At 38.2% G+C, this 19,837-nt stretch overlaps 1 protein-coding gene across 6 annotated transcripts in view; it reads left to right on the plus strand.

Moving 5' to 3' along the window:
- Nucleotides 1–5,128: 5,128 nt before the first annotated feature.
- The window catches only part of LOC107847643 (DNA topoisomerase 3-alpha), a 97,854-nt gene continuing 83,145 nt past the window's right edge, over nucleotides 5,129–19,837 (plus strand). For 3 of the 6 annotated variants that reach the window (XM_016692024.2, XM_047398795.1, XM_016692026.2), the window contains exons 1-7: nucleotides 5,131–5,561; nucleotides 14,602–14,780; nucleotides 14,882–14,954; nucleotides 15,189–15,311; nucleotides 15,411–15,532; nucleotides 15,613–15,685; nucleotides 15,778–15,894. In XM_016692024.2, coding sequence (XP_016547510.1) covers nucleotides 5,256–5,561; nucleotides 14,602–14,780; nucleotides 14,882–14,954; nucleotides 15,189–15,311; nucleotides 15,411–15,532; nucleotides 15,613–15,685; nucleotides 15,778–15,894 — 993 coding nt within the window. In that variant the 5' untranslated portion in view covers nucleotides 5,131–5,255. Of the gene's footprint in view, nucleotides 5,562–14,601; nucleotides 14,781–14,881; nucleotides 14,955–15,188; nucleotides 15,312–15,410; nucleotides 15,533–15,612; nucleotides 15,686–15,777; nucleotides 15,895–19,837 lie in introns of all 6 variants that reach the window. The other 3 variants (XM_016692028.2, XM_047398794.1, XM_016692030.2) reach the window with 2 other exon arrangements.

Here is a 19,837-nt window from a genome sequence, read left to right on the forward strand (position 1 = left end):
AATTACATGAATTTTATATAAGGGCATGCCATAGACCTTATCGCGGAGGCTAATCTCTGTGCCACGAACCTTAACGCGGAGATTATCCTTCATGTCACGAACCATATTATAGAGATTATCCTTCATGACATGAGGATATCGTAAAGGTATACGGCCTCGAAACACCAAAATAGCTCCAAACCCCTTTTGAAAATTTCAAAATTCTACTGGGATTCCCTTTTAACATATTTAAACACAATTTAAATCAAAAATCGATGCTTCAAACATGAGAAGGCCAAAAATAAAATGCTCAAAGTTTTGACGATGTTACAAATACCACATAAATTCCAATTTAGGCTTTTCACCAGATAGAAATAGACATACATAAATGCCAACAACACCATATAAGACCCCACACGATCATAAATTATAGATAATGTCTCGAAACCATCAAATAGCAACAATATATGCCCCCACACGGGCACAACACATTAATATATCCATTTCCATGATTGATTCTCATATCCTTAATTAACTACCCAACCCAGTCTGAAAGAAAGTTAAGCCATAACCTACCTTAAAGTCGAGAATCGATATAAACAAGCCTTCCACATCGAGCCTTCGCTTCCCAAACGGACCTAGAACCAATAAAATATACAAATATAGAATCTACACATTAAAAGAAATTCAATTATACCTGTATTGCCTATTTTTGGATCGGGGTCAAACAGACCCTAGAAACAGACTCTTAAAAAGGAAGGGTAAATCAGAATTTTAGTCCAAAAATATATTTTCCAGGATTAACAAAATTTATAGAAGGAAACCCAAGTAAAAACGGGTTGGAATTAGGGTTTAAGTCAAAGAACTCCCAATTTCAAGCCCAACGGGTCAAAATCCCTAAATTTCATCTTAGAAATTAAGTTTTGAAAGGATTTAAATGGAAAGAATCAAAGAAAAATAATTGAAGTAGGAGTTTTGGAGCTTATCCAAGCTAAAATGGAAGAAATCGCCCAAAAATTTGAAACCCCAAGTTCCATGTCTCGAAAATAATGAAAAATCACAAAATTGGGGGATTTAATCCACCCAGGCATCACTTAAGCAATCACCGAGTCACTTAAGCGGCCATCGCTTATGCGACCGACATTGCTTATGCAATTCCTGCCTCCTCGTGTAAGCAACATGTCCGTCACTAAAATAATAGATTGCCTAAGAGATGGGAGCATCGCTTAAGTGATACTCCCAGTTGGCTACCAAGTCGCTTACGCGATGACAGAGTTGCTTAAACGAGTACACCAACTGGAGACTTGGAGAATTTCAAGTCTCTATGGACCCCTTGAGATTCATTCGAAATCTCAAGAATAGAAATGAGCTATGCTACTAGACGAAGTTTGATACTCAGGACTCAATGGAGATATCAGATTTTTGAAAAAAATGTCGTTTTCATAAAGTTGACCCCCGAAACTCAATTTCACAACTTTTCGAATTGAGGGTCGAAATGAGATATAAAAGCCATAAAACCACACCGACTATGTTATATGCCTAAAATCAACGTTTTGGATCTGTTGGCGTGGTCTATTTTGTCATCCGATGCACAAATAAATAAATATTATCCAAAATCAACTAATAAGCCTTTTTAACCATAAAAAATCACAACATCGCACAAATTAGATTGAAATGCATTGAAAATCATGCCAATTTTCGCCATGTCCTAAAATACCACAATACAACCACACAGAGTGATAAAATAGTCAAATCATACAGAGATAAATAATTGACACAAATCACAAAAAATCAAGTCATTACATTTAAACATCCTAATACAACACGATAGGGTGTGACCTAATGATTAGTGAGGTGGTTTGAGAATTATGAGGTCTCATGTTCAATTCCACTAGTGATTTTTTCATGTGTCCAAGTCTTAAGGGATAGAGTTATTTAGTATTAAATTTTGGTTTCCATTATGCCCCTCAAAAAATCAACTATTTTATAATTTTACAAAGATATTATTAGGAGTTGTTTGTATTGACCTTTGGCTTTTGGCTTATAAAATTTTTTATTTTACTTCAATACTACAAAAGTATTTAATATAACTATTTTTGCTCCAAAGAACTTAAAATAAATCAATCCAAATAGGCTCTACGAATGGGGTAAATTTTGTAAGAGATAATACTTAAGAGAATGGGAGGGTGAATTAAAAAAAAAATTTTAAGTGAAAATAAAGACAATATTACATAATTTGTAAGAATGTAGTAGAAGAGACACCTTTTTAATTATTGATAATGATACGTGTTTTCAAAAAAATATAATTTTTTTTATTTACACAAACCTCCCACTATTTTTTCTGTCTCCCAAACATCTTTCATTTGCTTAAAACAACTATCGATTGTTTAAACAATATCTCGTCCTCCTAAACCACCTCCCTCCTCCGCATCATCACCACTTTAAAACAACTAGTAGATGTTTAAACAATACTTGATTGTTTAAACAATGTCTTTCATTTACTTAAACAACTCTAAATTGCCTAAACTACATTTTTCGATTGCTTAAACAACTTTCAGTTGTTTTTCGACAAATGTAAATTTTTAGCCCAATATTCTTAAAAAAAAATTATAACCAAATCTGAATGAAAAAGTAAAAGAAGTTGAAAACACACAAATAAAAAATTGAAAAAATCTAGATGAAGATAAAAAGGAAAAAAATCAGAAGAAAAAAATGACAAAAAAATAAGACATAAAAAAACACAAAAGAAAAATGACAAATTTGAAAAAGAAGAAAGAATCAGATGAAGAAAAAGAGAAAGGAGGAAGGAGAAAAAAAATAATTTTTAATATTGTAATACTTGTTCCCAATGTTTGAAATTTGAAATATGAAAAAGATTTTTTTTTAAAATATTATAATACTTGTTCTCAATTTTTAAGATATGTGTCCCTTTTAATTCATTCCGTGTCAACTATTCTTTTACCTCATTTTCTCCAAGGGGTCATTTGGTAGAGTGTATAAGAATAATGCAAATATAATGTATTAGTAATGCAAGTATTAGTTATGTTTGCATTAGTTATGCTGAGATTATTTGTTATGCAATATTTGATTTGGTGCGTTAAAAATAACTTTCATTACATATTTTTAAGTAAAAAAAGTTATTTACAAAAATACTCTCTACAAATATACTAAAAATGATGTGGAAACGGTTTTGAGGGACTATTGAATCTATACCCGCGTTAAAGTTCATTGCATTGCTAATACCAAGAATTTTTCATGTCATTATGCATAACATAATACACAGTAGAATATATCAAATAAGATATTAGTAATACACAAAATTAATATATGCATTATTTTTGTAAAGCATTCGATGATCGTTTGGTAGAGTGTATAAGATAGTATTGAATAAGGAGTATTAGTAATATTGTGATTAGTAGCACTGGGATTAGTAATACTGAGATTAGTAATTTTGAGATTATTTTTTATGCATTGTTTGATTTAATGTATGGAAAACAATATGTATTGTTATATTTTAAAAATAATATTATTTGTTTACAAAAAAATACCCTCAACATATTATAACTTTGTGTATTTTCTTTATAAAGTTTTATTATTCTTTTTTTTTTTAAAAAAAAGGAACAATATCACTAATAACTTACTTTGAAATTTTAAGATTTAATCATTCACTTGTAGGGATTTTTTTTTTTTTTTTGTTATCTTTTCTTTATTTGTTCATTATTTGTTTGTTGTTCCCACTTTATCGTGTTCTTAAGTTGGAGGGAGGTATGTGTAACTTTTGTATGAGACAATAAAACCATTATCAACATAACATTGCGTTCCATAGAGTGTCAAGACTAATCAGAAAAATTACTTTTTTTTGTGATATATCCTATTTACAAAATTAAAACTTGTATGCAATCGTGCAATTTGTTTTTAAATTTTGATCAATAAGTATTTTTTTAAATTAATGGAGTACTTTTTTTATCACTAAAATTATTTGGAGGAATATTGTTATCTTGATAAATTGAAAAGAAATAACTCACATTGAATAAATTGAAAAAGATCTAGAAAAAATTTAAAGAATTTTGAGGGTATTTTTGTCTTTACTTATATTTATCCATGGATTACTAATCCTATCAAATAGGGTGTATTAGTTATACACCCTACAATACCATGGAGAGTATGTAACTAATACATGTATTAGTTACATATTACTCTCAGGGGTCGTCTGGTAGAATGTATAAGACTAACGCAGAATATAGTGTATTAGTAATGTTTGCATTAGTAATGTTGGTACTAGTTATACTCATATTACTTTTTATACATTGTTTGATTTGATGTATTAGAAATAATATTTCTTATATAATTTCTATAAAAGAAATTATTAATTTATAAAAATATGCTCCTTTACCAATCAAGGTGTTAAGCAGAAAATGAAAATCTAGCTAGGTGAGAAATATGACAACACAGCCCAACAACAATATCAAAAAGTGAAAATAACAAAACGAAGCAAGAATAGAGTGTAGAAATTCCTTTTGACGGATAGTGAACACGGTGTAAAGATTACTCCAACTAGCAGTTTTGCATTGGCATAAGTTGTTAATTTTGATATAGAAAAAATTATACCCAAATTGTGAATAGAAATAGAAAAAATAAATATTAATAATTAAAAAGATAGATTGGATAGAAGTATTAATATAGTCAAGAAAAGCAAATAATGAATGATTGATCAAGTGGAAGGAAGAAGAACACGGGGAGAAAAAAACTCTTGCTTTTCCATGGAAAAGAATAGAGCAGAGAGGCGGCAAAGTATAGATAAGATAGGTGTTGAGGGTAGTTTTGTCATTAATTAAATTAATGCATGTATTGAAATCTTTTGCATTAAAAATATATCGGAAAATGATAGTATAATTAATACATAACTTAATACACAATAGAATATATAACTAGTGCAAGTATTACTTATACATAAGCTGAAAAATAACACCAAACAAGGTATTAACAATACACAAACTAATACATACATTATTTTTCCTAATACACTCTACCAAATAATTCCTAAATTTACTATCAAACAATTTATTAAATAATACCAGATTTTAATTAATAAATTATTAAAATAATACACCCTACCAAACAAAACTCGAGAATAGGGTGGAAAGAATTTAAAAAATGAAACCTAAGGGTGTAAATGTATAAAAATTCAGGTTTGGCTGCACAACTCCAAGGCGGGAAATTCTATTAAGCATTGACGATAGCAGAAAGGGGCAATCCAAAAACCGTTTGTTAGGAAAATGGCTGGAGGCAGAGGGCGGACAATAAGGGTGCTGAATGTGGCTGAAAAGCCGTCGGTGGCCAAAGCAGTGTCGGGGATACTATCGAAGAACCAACCAGGTGGTATGAGAGTACGAGACGGACGTTCCAGGTACAACAAAATCTTCGAGTTCAACTACACCATTCGGAACCAGCCTTGCCAGATGCTATTCACTTCCGTCACGGGCCATCTTATGGAGCTTGAGTTCGACGATCGTTACCGGAAATGGCACTCGTGTGACCCGGTCGACCTCTATAATGCCCCTGTTCGGAAATATGTCCCTGAGGTACCTCTTTATCCTATTTACCTATACCATAACAGTGTGTTTGGATGGTTGTTAAATATTGTATTGTATCATGTTGTTACTTTAAATACAATGTTTGTTTTGATTGTTGCTTACATTTTATTGTATTGCATTGTTAAAATCCATTATTAGGTAACGATGAAAAGTCTCATTCTATGTAACAACCGATTTGGTGGGATCATGTCATTACCTTATAGCTCCTGCCGAACATTTGTTTCTTAGTAATTTGGTCATTTTTGAGTAACAAATGGAAGTTTGTGTATGCTCTAGAATACAATCCAATTGCTAATGTTTATTGCAAATTGAGGCTTTTCAATGTAAATGATTATTTTGCAGAATATGATAAAATTGTTCTGAACTTAATCAACTCCTGAAAGGTCATTTGGTTTGATGTATTACTGAAGTATTGCTTGTACCAAAAGTGCATTAATTATGTCGTAATTTTTGTATTATTTTATATCGAATTCGATCTGGAATATGGAAAGCAAACTCAAAATTTAATAATCTCTCCTTTGAGCTTTGATATCATGTGAAGAACAAGAATATTAAAGGTAGGATTTGCCTTTTATGTACGAGACTTCAGCCACATATAATAGGAGAGTAGTAATTTCCTACTTCAAAAAGAGACATGCCAATAGAAGAATGTGAAGTCCTATTATAAGCAAATTCAATTATGACAGATCTTCCTTCCAAGAAGCATACTTCCTTTTACCCATAACCTTTAACATATTGCCCAAATTCCTATTGACCACCTTGGTTTAAGGGTAACACGAGGTGGAAAATAACAAATCCAAAACTAAGAAACTTGGAGTTTCTATCACTAACAATAGTTTTAGATACTTCATGCAATTTAACTAGATGCACAACAAATAAAGAAGCAACATGTGTAGCATCATCACTCTTCTGTTAAGGATTAAAATAAAGTGTGCCATCTTTGAGATTCTATCAACCACAACAAAGATAAATCCTCTAACTAGTCCTACGTAATTGAAACACAAAATCCTGAAAATATCAATCCATGGCCCACTAAGAATTGGTAGGAGGTCCTATCCCATGGACAGATTTCATCTCCGACATGAAACAAATTCGTTCACAATGCTCACCGATGAATCTGGAATCTGCTTCAAAATAGGTACGGAATACATCATCATCAGGAGTAAAGAGATTGTGAAGAAGAAGCCCTCGCTTTGTTCACAAGAATGCAATAGGGCCGTCAAAAAGGAACAGACGTAATATACAACACCTTTTCATCAAAAGAATACGGGATTCAGGGAAGTGGAGAATCGGGTTCTGCATTGACGATGAGAAGGATCAGAGTAGCAAGGGTATAATGATTTTGAGATGAAAACTAAAATCATTCGCTGGAACTTGAGGGGTTTAAATTATAACATAAAAGAGGTTACTATATTTGGAAGGCAGATTTATACTGCCTTCAAGATACAAAAATTGAGGATCGGGAAGGGGGAGAAATTGTCAAACAAATTTGATCTAACTGGTGGATTGACTTTAGAATTCTTGAAGCAGATGGGACTGGGGGTGTAATCATCATTCTATGGGACAAGAGAAGCTGGGAAGCTATAGCCTGGGTAAAGGGCGAATATTCAGTTTCAGTGCAATTATCCAATGCTGTGGCTAAAAAATTATCCAATGCTGTGACTGACTTCAAATAGGCATCATCTGCACTGTATGGACGACATAACAGGGAGATAGAAGGGATTTTTGGTTTACTCGCAGCAACTAGAGGGCATCGACAAGCTCCATGTTTATTTGTTTGGGACTTCAATGTGACTAGACATATCAGGGTAAGGAAGAATTGTTTCAGATGCACCACAAGAATGCTAGAATTCTCTAATTTCATACAAGATATAGAGCTTATTGACCCACATCTTTATGGAGGGAATTTCACTTGGCCAGGGGGTGTTAACTCCAATGAGGTTTTAAGATTGGATAGGTTTCTTTTCTCCACTGATTTGATGACAAATTTGGCATCATGAAACATAATATGCTGCCAAAAACTGTGAAACAATGTGGTAACTGGGAAAAAATTAAGCGGATTTTAAGTTTGAGTCATGTTACTGGACGATGAAGGCTTCCTGAAAAGAGTTAAATGTTGGTGGAATTCTTTTGTGGTGAGGAGAATCCTGCCTATGGTTTGGCCAGTAAGTTAAAGATGCTAAAACACAAACTGAAACAGTAGAACGAAATTTATCTGGGCACTTGGAAAGAAGGAAGAATTAAATCCTTACTAAATTATTGGTGATGGATGGCATTTAAAGAAGGGGATGTAAATGATGACGAACTGCTGACAGGGCTGCAACTATGTTGGAATTACACGAATCAGCTAAACTAGAAGAAATATGGCAAAAATTTACTTCATGGATAAAAGTTGGAGACAAAAAATACAAGATTCTAACAGTAGGTATAACACAATTGAGAAGCTGAAAGTAAATGGGGAACAAGGTGAGGATAAGGAAGTGTCTAAGAGGGAAATCATCAGTTTTTATACCACTATGTATAAGGAGAATGTGAGATGGAGATCAATTTACAATTCTGATTGTCCCATGATAACTGCGGAAGACATGGAGTGGATACAAAGACCTTTCATTGTGGAAGAGATAGAGGATACAACATGACTCCGATAAGCATTATTGGTCAGTTCTAAAAAAGAATATCACGCCAGCAGAAAGTTTGTAAGCTTTAGTTCTTCCTTTATTGCCTTCATCCCGAAAAAGGCAAGAGTAGAAGAGATGAAGACATTAGGCCAATTAGTTTGATTGGAAGCTTCTTTAAGATTGTCTCAAAAATGCCTAGCACTAAGATTAATGGAAGTGATGAAAGTTCTGGTAGCAAATCCACATATGACTTCCATTAAAGGGAGACAACTTACAGATGCAGTTTTAATTGCAAATGCATGTCTTGGACTAGAAGGAGGCAAGGGATCCAGGGATAATGTGCAAGCTGGATATTAAGAAAGCCTTTGATCATGTCAACTGGTTGTACCTACTATTAAATTTGATGAAAGACATGGGTTTGTGGATAAATGGATAAGATGGATACAATGTTGCATCTCAACTGTTAGGTTTTTTGTGATCATAAATGGAACCCAAGAAGGGTTTTCCCTACATATAAGGTATTGAGACGGGGGACCTTCTTTTCCCCAGCTTATTCATCATGATGCTCAGCTCAATGATGCATAAATTAAGGTCTTTTCATTGGATCAATGGTTTTTTCGTTGGGACAAATGGCTACTCAAGAGTGAAAATCACTCACATACAGTATGCTATGCAGATGATATTCTCATTCTATGTGGTGCTGAGGAATCGCAATTGAGGCATCTCAGGATTGTTCTATTTTTATTTAAATGATCTCTGGCCCAAAGACAAACCTGGGTAAAAGCTCTATCTTTCCTATCAATCAAGTGCATAACATACATGATTTGGGAAAATGTCTTGGGTTTCCAACTTGGATAACTACCCACAGAATATCTTGGTACGCAATAGGGTGCTAGTTACAAGTCTAAACTACAACAACAACAACAAACCCAGTTTATTCCCACCTAGTGGGGTCTGGGGGGGTAAGATGTACGCAGTCCATACCTCTACCTCTGATGAAGTAGAAAGGCTGTTTCCGAAAGACCCCCGGCTCAAGGCACGAGATACCACACAAACACATAGTAAAGCACAGAAGCAGATTACATAACATAAATACGGCACCCATAAGGAATATAAAACAGAGGAAAGCAGAGGGAAGCACACAGATTCGTAATAAACATGGAACACGGAATACGGAATCATAACAGGAATAAAACCCCCACTAAGTAATTCCTTACACTAGCGACCCAAACTGACCCTAATCCTCTGCCGTAATTTGCGTCTTCCAGACCTTCCTATCTAGGGTCATGTCCTCGGTGAGCTGTAACTGTTCCATGTCCCGCCTAATCACCTCACCCCAGTACTTCTTCGGCCTACCCCTACCCCGCCTAAAACCATCCAACGCTAGCCTCTCACACCTACGGACCGGGGCATCCATGCCCCTCCTCTTCACGTGTCCGAACCATCTCAATCGTGCTTCTCGCATCTTGCACTCCACTGAAGTCACACCAACCTTCTCCCGGATAGTCTCATTCCGAACTCTATCCCCTCTAGTCAGTCCACACATCCAGCGTAACATCCGCATTTCTGCCACCTTCATTTTTTGGATGTGGGAGTTCTTAACTGGCCAACACTCCGCTCCATACAGCAAAGCCGGACGGACTACCACCCTGTAGAATTTGCCTTTAAGCTTGGGCGGCACCTTCTTATCACACAACACCCCCGACGCGAGTTTCCACTTCATCCATCCCGCCCCAATACAGTGCGAGACATCCTCGTCAATCTCATCGTTACTCTGGATCACGGACCCGAGATACTTGAACTTATCCCTCTTACATACCTCCTGTGCTTCCAGCTTCACTACTACCTCATTCTCCTGCCTCACGTCATTAAACTTGCATTCCACATACTCTGTCTTGCTTCTGCTCACCCTGAACCCTTTAGACTCAAGAGTTTGTCTCCACACCTCTAATTTGTCATTCACACCCCCTCGAGTCTCATCTATCAGAACTACATCGTCTGCAAAAAGCATACACCACGGCACCTCCTCTTGAATACGCCGCGTCAACACATCCATCACTAACGCAAACAAAAAGGGACTAAGAGTAGATCCCTGATGCAATCCTGTCAGGACAGTGAAATGCTCTGAGTCTCCTCCCGCCGTCCTCACCTGGGTTTTCGCTCCCTTATACATATCCTTAATTACTCTGATATATGCCTGCAGTACTCCACTCACCTCCAAGCATCTCTAAAGCACCTCCCTGGGGACTTTGTCGTAAGCCTTTTCCAGGTCGATAAACACCATGTGCAGATCCTTCTTCCTTTCCCTATACTGCTCCACCAACCTCCGTACCAGGTGGATTGCCTCCGTCGTCGAGCGGCCGGGCATAAATCCGAACTAGTTTTTCGAAATAGACACTATCCGTCTCAGCCTCACCTCGACCACTCTCTCCCAGATCTTCATAGAGTGACTCAATAACTTAATCCCCTATAGTTATTGCAACTCTGAATGTCTCCCTTATTCTTATAGAGAGGGATCATGGTACTCCACCTCCACGTCTCGGGCATCTTTGCCGTCCTGAAAATTTCATTAAACAATCCAGTCAACCACCTTACACTAGCCTCTCCAACGAACTTTCAAAACTCCACCGGTATCTCATCCGGCCCCGTCGCCCTACCCCTTCGCATCCTGCGGACAGCCTGTCTAACCTCTTCTACCTTAAAACGTCTGCAATAGCTAAAATCCCGACACTCCTCTGAGTGCTCCAGTTCCCCTAACACAATAGCTCTATCCCCTTCGTCATTCAAGAGCCTATGAAAGTACGACTGCCATCTCTTCTTTATGTGGCCGTCCTCCACCAACACTCTACCGTCCTCCCCCTTAATGCAACTCACCTGATCGAGGTCACGACCCTTCCTCTCCCTAGCCTTAGCGATTCTAAACAACTTTTTCTCCCTTCCTTTCCCCTGTAACCCTGCATACAAGCTCTCAAAAGCGGCCGTCTTAGCTGCCGTGACCGCTGACTTCGCCTCCTTCCTCGCTAGCTTGTACTCTTTCCTGTTTACCCGCTTCTCTTCTTCGTCCTTACTTTCCACCAACTTAGCATACGCCCCTTTCTTGGTCTCCACTTTCTTCTCCACCTCTTCATTCCACCACCAATCCCCCCGATGGTGCCCGGCCCGGCCCCTAGAAACCCCCAACACCTCCCTTGCATTCTCCCTGATGCACCTTGCCGCCCTGTCCCACATACTATCCACGTCCCCCCTACACTCCCACACCCCCATTCCTGCCAACCTCTCCCCTATCTCCCACGCATTCACTGGCGTCAGGCCGCCCTACTTAATTCTCGGTCTACACTCCTTACTCCTCCTCTTTCTATTCTTCTTTATACCCAAATCCATAACCAAGAGCCTATGCTGGGTCGAAAGATTCTCACTCGGGATGACTTTACAGTCCTTACACAACGCCCTATCCTCTTTCCTAAGCAACAAAAATTCAATCTGAGTCCTGGCTATCGCGCTTCGAAAGGTGATCAGGTGCTCGTCCTTCTTCTGGAAGCCCGAGTTCACCACCACCAGCCCAAAGACCCTCGCAAACTCCAATAGGATCGCCCCCTCTTCATTTCTCTCCCCAAAACCAAAACCACCATGCACATCACCAAAGCCTCCCGGAAGCGCCCCGATGTGCCCGTTGAAATCCCCTGCTACAACAATCTTCTCCGAACTGGGCACGCCTCTCACCACCTCCTCCAAAGCCTCCCAAAACCGCATCTTCTCCTCCCCCTCCGATCCCACTTGCGGCGCATAAGCACTACACACGTTCAGGGTAAACCCCCGAATGACCAACTTAATAGTCATCGACCTATCGTTGATCCTCTTCACCTCTACTACCTGACCTCTAAGCTCTTCATCTACTAAGATGCCAACTCCATTCCTACGCCTCTCGCTCCCAGAGTACCACAGCTTGTAACCATCCACATCCCTAGCCTTAGACCCTACCCACTTGGTCTCTTGGACACACGCAATGTTGATCCTCCTCTTCCTAAGAATCTTCACAAGCTCTATGGACTTACCCTGAAGGGTCCCTATATTCCAAGACCCAACCCTCAGCCTACCGTCGCTATCCACACGCCCTCCACTATCCCCCCCGCGGCCAAACCTTGGCCTCCTACCCACCCCCGCCCTCTCCCCATCCCCTGCCCCCACCACGGCCCCACGCCCCAACCCCCTCGGACATGACCCTATCCACCCATTATCGCCCACAGCCACAACTACACGAAAGTATAGGAAAATATAAAGGTATACACAGTAGTAGTATCAAAGCAGCAGCAAGGAAGTACAAGGCTCACACAAATTCAAAGGAATACTCCCGAAACAAAACTAAGAAACGACCACAGCAACAGCAACAACAGACAATGTCCACAAATCCCACGCAAGTCAAGGTACAGGGGCTACTACTAGCATAATACTAAGAATGGAATATGAAATAATGAAATAAAATGCAATATGAAATAACGAAATAACAAAGGTTAGAAGTCACTGGAATTCGCTTAGAGCTGCGGCTGCTGGAGACGGCGCGGCGGGTGCAGACGGAGTTGTGGCTGACGACCGAGCTTCGGTTGTTGGAGACCGAGTTGGCGGCTGGAGACCGGGCGGCGGCTGGCTGAAGGCCGAGGTGGGGGGAGGGCTGGTGTACCCCGGGGGGGTACGGACAGGACAGGTAGGGGGGGGACGGCTTGGAACCGGCGGTCGGCGCCGGAGGGTGGCGGGGAGCGGCGACCGGGTCGGGTCGGGTCGGCGCCGAAGGTGTGGAAAAAATGGAAGAACGTTGTGAAAAGAAATTGACAATATGGAAAAGGCAATATCTATCTCTTGGGGACATGGTAGTTCTCATAAACAAGGTTCTTGACTCCCTCCCTACAGTCCTTATGTCACTGTCCCCAATTGCTAATGAATCTGGACGGAGTCGGAAGGAATTTTTAATGGGATGACAATAAAGAAATGAGGGCTTTTCATTTGGTTAAATGGTACATGGTGACAATAGATAAAAGAAGATGGGGGCTTGGTATCTAGAGTTGAATTTGCATAACAATAGTCTTTAAAGATGAGGAAGAAAATCTGAACATCTTGGGAAAAATGCAAGGTGGAAGGTGATACATTGTTTGTGATTCCATACTGCACATATAACGTTGATTAGCCAATCTTCTTCATTTCTTTTGTGAATCGTCTTACTCTAAAAGTTATTTAAAATGACCTCCAATTATGAAGTCTAAGCCCCCCCCCAAATCGTGGAGGAATCTTTCACTTTTTGACAAGTATCCATCCTTTAGTTTCAGTCCGAACATCAATGATAAACAGATTTAAATAGAACATAGTAAGTTGTCTAGTTGGTTGAGCCTATAGGCTTCCAAAAGTCCTTTTTCTTTTTTATTTTGCCAACACTCAAACTCAAGATGTGCTTTTGAAATTTCTCCACTCATTAACATTCCGCTCCGTCTTTATCAAAAGCTAAAATGAAAAGAATTAACAATTCCTCTCCAAAGGCTGATCTCATAGTGTTTACTGTTTTTCAGGAACTTTTACTTGCGCCATTTCTATACTTGAATTGGATATATCTTTCCAAAAAGATTCTTCTTAAACTTTGTCAAACCTTTAATTCCTAGGCCTCCTTGTGCCTTTGATAGAGCGACTATAATCCAATCCAGCAAATGAAATTTTAAATCGTTCTCAAATGCCTTCCTAGAGAAACTTATGTCTTAGTTTACGAAGTCTCTTAATTATTGAGGTAGGATTTGTATCCACTAGCCTTACTTTAAGCACTTATAATAATTTTTTGGCAGATCTAACATCATCTTACTAACGTTGAACCAAAGTGAAATCAATAAATTAAAATCTTTTATTCGGCATTAAAGCTTCCAAAAGTACATCCAACTATCTATACCATATATTCTTTAATAAAATAGTGAAGAACACCTAATCGTCCACTTCCTGTTCGTCAGGTATTCATCTAGCCTGTATCTCCAAGTATACAGAAGGGTGTAACCTTCCGAATGTGCTTCCCTCTCCCAAACAGAAGTTCTAGACACAAATTAGTAACCCAGCTTAAAATGCTTCAAGATAACCATTTTTTTTAATACCTGTCAAATATTGTTGTATTTGTGTTTTTCCTTTTTTTCTGTTTTGTAAAGTGAACTTGAGCCAAGGGTCTATTGGAAACAAGCTCTATCTTCACAAGGTAAGGCTACAGACACAACACCCTCCCCAGACCCCACTTGGGGATTGCACTGGTTCTGTTATTGTTTTGTAAAGTGAACCAAATACAATTTTCTTTTCTCTTTTGGTATATCGCAACGTTGATGTGATTGAAATTGAGACATCATTTGTAAAAGCATATGAAAATAAGGCCGAAAATATTTTCTGGTAATTTGTAGGATAAGTTGGATATCAAAAGGACACTGGAGGCAGAGGCTAGAAGTTGTCAGTGGATTATATTGTGGCTCGATTGTGATAGAGAAGGAGAAAATATTGCATTTGAAGTGTTGGATGTATGTAGACAAGCGAATAATAACCTTAATGTGTGGAGAGCTCGTTTCTCTGCCTTAATTGACAGGTTCTGCCAGCTAGTTGACATCTTTTGTTCCATACTAAGTTTTCATGTGCCACTCACAAATTGCCATTTTACTTTCTGAAAATTACTTTTGAGTTCACCAGGGAAATTCATCAATCAGTGCAGACCCTTGTTCAGCCAAATCAGTTATTTTCTGATGCTGTAGATGTTCGGCAAGTGAGTTCCATTGCTGAAGTCATTCTTATTTTATGATAGTGAAAAGCTTCTTTAGATCTGAGACAGCCAAATAAAGTTTGACCATCATGTTCCTGTGTCAATAAAACTGCAGTAACATTTTTAATGATAAAATAAATACTAACCGTTGTATTTTTATGGGTGGAGTCTCTTGGTCAACTATGATAGAATGGTTTAATTTAGTTCCTTGCTGTATTTTGCTATTTGTATTTGCAGGAGATAGATCTTCGTATAGGAGCTTCTTTCACAAGATTTCAGACTATGCTTCTGAGAAATGCATTTGTCCTTGATGTTGCTATGGATGATAGAAATGTTGTCTTAAGCTATGGTCCCTGCCAGGTAACAAATATATGACATTTCCAAAAGGTGAATTTTATTTTACAGTTTGAGCCTCTGTGGTGTAAAAGTTTGCTCGTACTCCACATTTTTGTGCTGCAGTTCCCTACCCTTGGCTTTGTTGTGGAGCGATATTGGGAAATACAAGCACATGAACCTGAAGAGTTTTGGACAATCAACTGTACTCACAACTCTGATGAAGGCATTGCTACCTTTAACTGGATGTAATGTTGCACTTGGTTCCATCATAAAATTATTTCTGAAATAGAAGGTCAAAGTACCATTAATTATTTCGACTTGGCAGGCGCGGTCATCTGTTTGATTACTCATGTGGAGTAATAATTTATGAGATGTGCATCCAGGAACCCACTGCAACAGTGAGCTCCAAAAAACCAATTTTCATAGCTAAGCCTCATTAGAGCAGAAATATGAGGTTGCAAAGCTCATTTAGTTATGTTGTTTTGGAAAGGTTACCAAGGTTAAGCAGCAGGAGAAACTCAAATACCCCCCTCATCCTTTAAGTACAATTGAGCTAGAAAAGCGTGCATCCAGATACTTCCGTATGAGTTCTGAGCAGACAATGAAGGTTAGCACTGCTCAAAAATTTTCACTGGAATGTCTCTTTTGCTCATCTTTATTTATTTTTGATTTCGTTCTTATGAAAATATTGCAAGTTTTCCCTTTTCTTTTATTTTCCTCTTTGGTTTCTTTGAAAAATTGAACTCTGCAATTAATTCAACTATTTAAATAAACTAAGGTATAAAGTTTACATGGATCACATTCTTGTATCTAAGAACACAAATTTTTCTTGATCAATCCTTTTGCATCTCATTCTTCAAGGACAGTTTTGTAGATACATACCTCTAGAGATTCTTCTTTTTTTTTTTTTCATAAAAAATTTCATTCTCCAATTCCACATGAATTTAAGGCCTCTGATGCCCCTTTGAACTTTTTGTCGTGCCCTATCTCTAAAGAGTGAGGGTGGTAGCTTTCTTTTGGTATTAATTGCCAACTCATTCCATTTTTGGAAGATCCGTTCCTTGTTCCAGCAGTTTAGAAGCTTCAAGCATAGCTTGAGAGAATAATCAATCAATATTTCCCCTCAATCTTTTATTCCTTGTTTCATTTCTCACATGGTATCGTGGTACTTATGAGATATCAATCATTGTGCATTTACTAGTGCCCTTAGGAAGAAGAGAAATCACTGTTGTGTAACATTTCCAGCGACTACCGAAGGCTGTCCTACATTTTGAAGGTGTTACTCATAAACCAATGCCACAGACAGGCTTGGAATTCTCTGGTGACAAGAACCCAGAAAGCACCAACCTCAGTGGTGTTGATAAACGCCTCCACATGGCAAGAAAGAACTCTGATCATTCCAGCAAAGATCTGTCCAAGCGCTAACGCGTGTGACAACTTCTGTGGGACTCACCTACTCATTGCGAGTTCATCCATCTAGTTTTGGCTGTGTTTTGCGCACTAATTTAGATTTCCGGCAGGTCCAGTTTAGTTGTCTGGCCATATCTTCCTTTTCAGACACTTTTCTGCATATCCCCAATAATAGGGGGTCTCCTATTACTACTATATCTCTCCTTTGCACTTTTAAGGATTTTTCAGCTTGTTTTCTGGCAAGTTGAACTTTCCCATGACATTTTCTAGCAAGTTTAGTCAGTTACCGACCATTTCTTTTGGATAAGGTAAATCAATTTATTAACAATAGGGGAAACCCCCTATAGCTGCATACCAAAAAGAAGAGAACCGATATCAAAATATGGTCTAGCCACACCAACTCATCTAAACAAACAGGTGCCTCAATGATACACCAAAAAGAAACTAAAGACGAAAGCCTATTTTGCAACCTTACGAAGTCTTGTTCAGCCTCTTCAAAAGCCCTCCTAGTTTTCTTTTTCCATACGATCCACATAATATCTAAAGGAGCAACATTCCATGTCCTTGGATTTCTATCCTTCTCCTATAGGCCCAATTGTGTAATACCTCCTTCACTGTTCCATACATCACTCATTGCAATCTAAACCAATTAAGAACCACCGTCCAAGATATTGTAGCCACTGGACATTGCGACATGGGATGATCAATCTTAGCTGGAACCTCTTGTAAGCAAAACTAGATAATGCTTGACTAGCTACTAACCTTCTACCCTAATCTTTAATCTCCATATCCTCATATTTAGTGTAATATAATTATGTCCTGAATTTCTAGTGCATCTGAATTATGCAATCACATTTACTAGGGGTGTCGAAGGGGCGAGTTGAGGGGGGATTAAAATAGGTTGAGTCAATAAATGATTTACAACCCAACATTTCCCAATTTTACTTGGATAAAGATGGGTGATGTCAGATTTGACTAAACTATAGGTCACGACCAAACTTTATCAAATCAAACCTTTTTCCATTGATTTGTTTGTTTTTAGTAGCAACGTGTTTAATTTCCAAATCTATTTTTAGAAAGGTGGAACTGTAAAGAGAGAAATATCCATAAATTAAATGAAGTTTCTTTTTGAATTTGTTGTCAAAGTTTACTTTGGGACAAATTGGGCTGCTTTGAAGCTTTTCGATGAGTTTCCAGGTTGTTGTGCCCAAATTGACCAATCAATGAATGTCTTCTAGCCCAACCCGCCTACATTAAGGGAGTTAGACGGATACGTGCTTGTAGAGTAGATTTGATTTCTTTTATTATTTTTTGGTGTTACATCATGTGTCTTAGATTGATTGGTGTTAGACATTATTATTTTGAAAATTTTCCATTGTCTACTTCCTTTGTCGTTGTCGCATCCTAATGTAACTTTAGGAAGCTAGAATACAAAGTGAGTGATGTAACCTAAAATCACAAGAACATGGATATAAGATAGGATAATAGAAATGGGTTAAGTCCCACATTGGTGGGATAAAGAAATTATGGACTCTTAACATGGTATTAGAGCCAGACCTATCCCAATTTATGATCAACCGATGTTGGGGCCCCATATTAAAATTGTCCATGCACTAAGATGTTCAGTTCTAGGCGTGAGGCGGGGTGTTAAGTCCCATATCGGTGGGATAAGGAAATTATGGAATCTTTATGGAGATAAGAAGAAGCTCGACACAAATTGAGTCAATAAAATAGGAAACTATTGAAATAAATCACAATTACCTCCTATGGTGTAATCAACAAGCACTTAAAGTTATAGGAACCCTCAGTAAGATATGGAATCCTCTTGCAAGTACCACACTAAGTTTGGAATCATCCAAGGGCATAACCCAATCTTCACCGTTTAGATTTACTATCATCAAAATCTAAGTAAAATAATGAATTAATGTCCCATTTAAACCCACGGCTAATTTACTAACTGACGATTACCTAATTACCCCTAACTATGCCTAAAATTAGAGAAGAGATAAAATGCCACAATTTTGTAGCTACTGGTCTCATCTTCGATGGTGGTAGAGAGACTCGAGATTCCTTTACTACTGACTCTAGCTTCCGCCTTTGCAACGAGGCTGCGATCACGAAGACCATTGACTACTCCGTGTTCACGATTCGAAAGTCTGCGATTAGGGTCAGCTTGGATTCAGAAATCCCGCAACTTCTATTTTGCTCCGATGGCCCTTTCCTTGTATTTATTCTTGGTTTCCAAGACCTCTTGAAGCACTCCAAACTTTTTGTGTAGAGAATGAATGCTCCAAGCTCTTGCGTGCCACGTTACATCAGTGAGTCTCATGAACCAGGATAGGATTTTTTTTATCAGGTAAACGTATTTACATCATAAACATAGCCACACAGTTGGCCATATACAAGGGGTATAAAAAAGTAAAGAATCTATAATAATAAATGATTCTTTACAAACTCCACCCAATCTCTTATACAAATTGGAATTCTATGGGTGCACCAAAAGATAATAAGGGACTGCAGGCTACTCCTCAAATGGGAAAAGCTCGATTCTACCCCCTCAAAAGCTCTCTTATTTCTTTCTCGCCACTCCACCAGCATAAACGTGAGGGGAACCACGTTCTAAGTCTTGTGTCTTCTCCTCCTGCTCTTCCAACTAATCATCAATTCTTTCACAGTTCTTGGCATTGCCCATGAAGTATCAAACCACCAAAACATATCCAACCATAGCCTCATGGTAAAATCACAATGAAGAAGAAGATCCACTTTCTCACCCGTTTTGTTGCATATATAACTCCAACTAATGCAACCAACCTTTCGCTTTCTAAGATTTTCCGCCGTCAAGATCACCCCATGAGTGTATGGCCAGACGAAGAAACACACCTTCCATGATACCTTAGGGATCCAAACAGTGTTACAAGGAAAAACATCCACCTTTCTAACCAGAAGTTTCCCATAATAAGACTTGAATGTGAACATACCATTATTCCCCACTTCCCACAACAAAGAATCAGAATTATCAACTTTCGTGACTTGTTTATAGACTAAGTCCAATAATCTTTGGAACTCGTTCACCTCTCAATCGTGGAAGTCCCTCCTAAATCTCAGGTCCCAAAAGGTCTCTCCACGTTCCCCCCCCCCCC

Source organism: Capsicum annuum, chromosome 11 (genome assembly GCF_002878395.1).
Source record: "Capsicum annuum cultivar UCD-10X-F1 chromosome 11, UCD10Xv1.1, whole genome shotgun sequence".
Taxonomy (NCBI): Eukaryota; Viridiplantae; Streptophyta; class Magnoliopsida; order Solanales; family Solanaceae; genus Capsicum; species Capsicum annuum.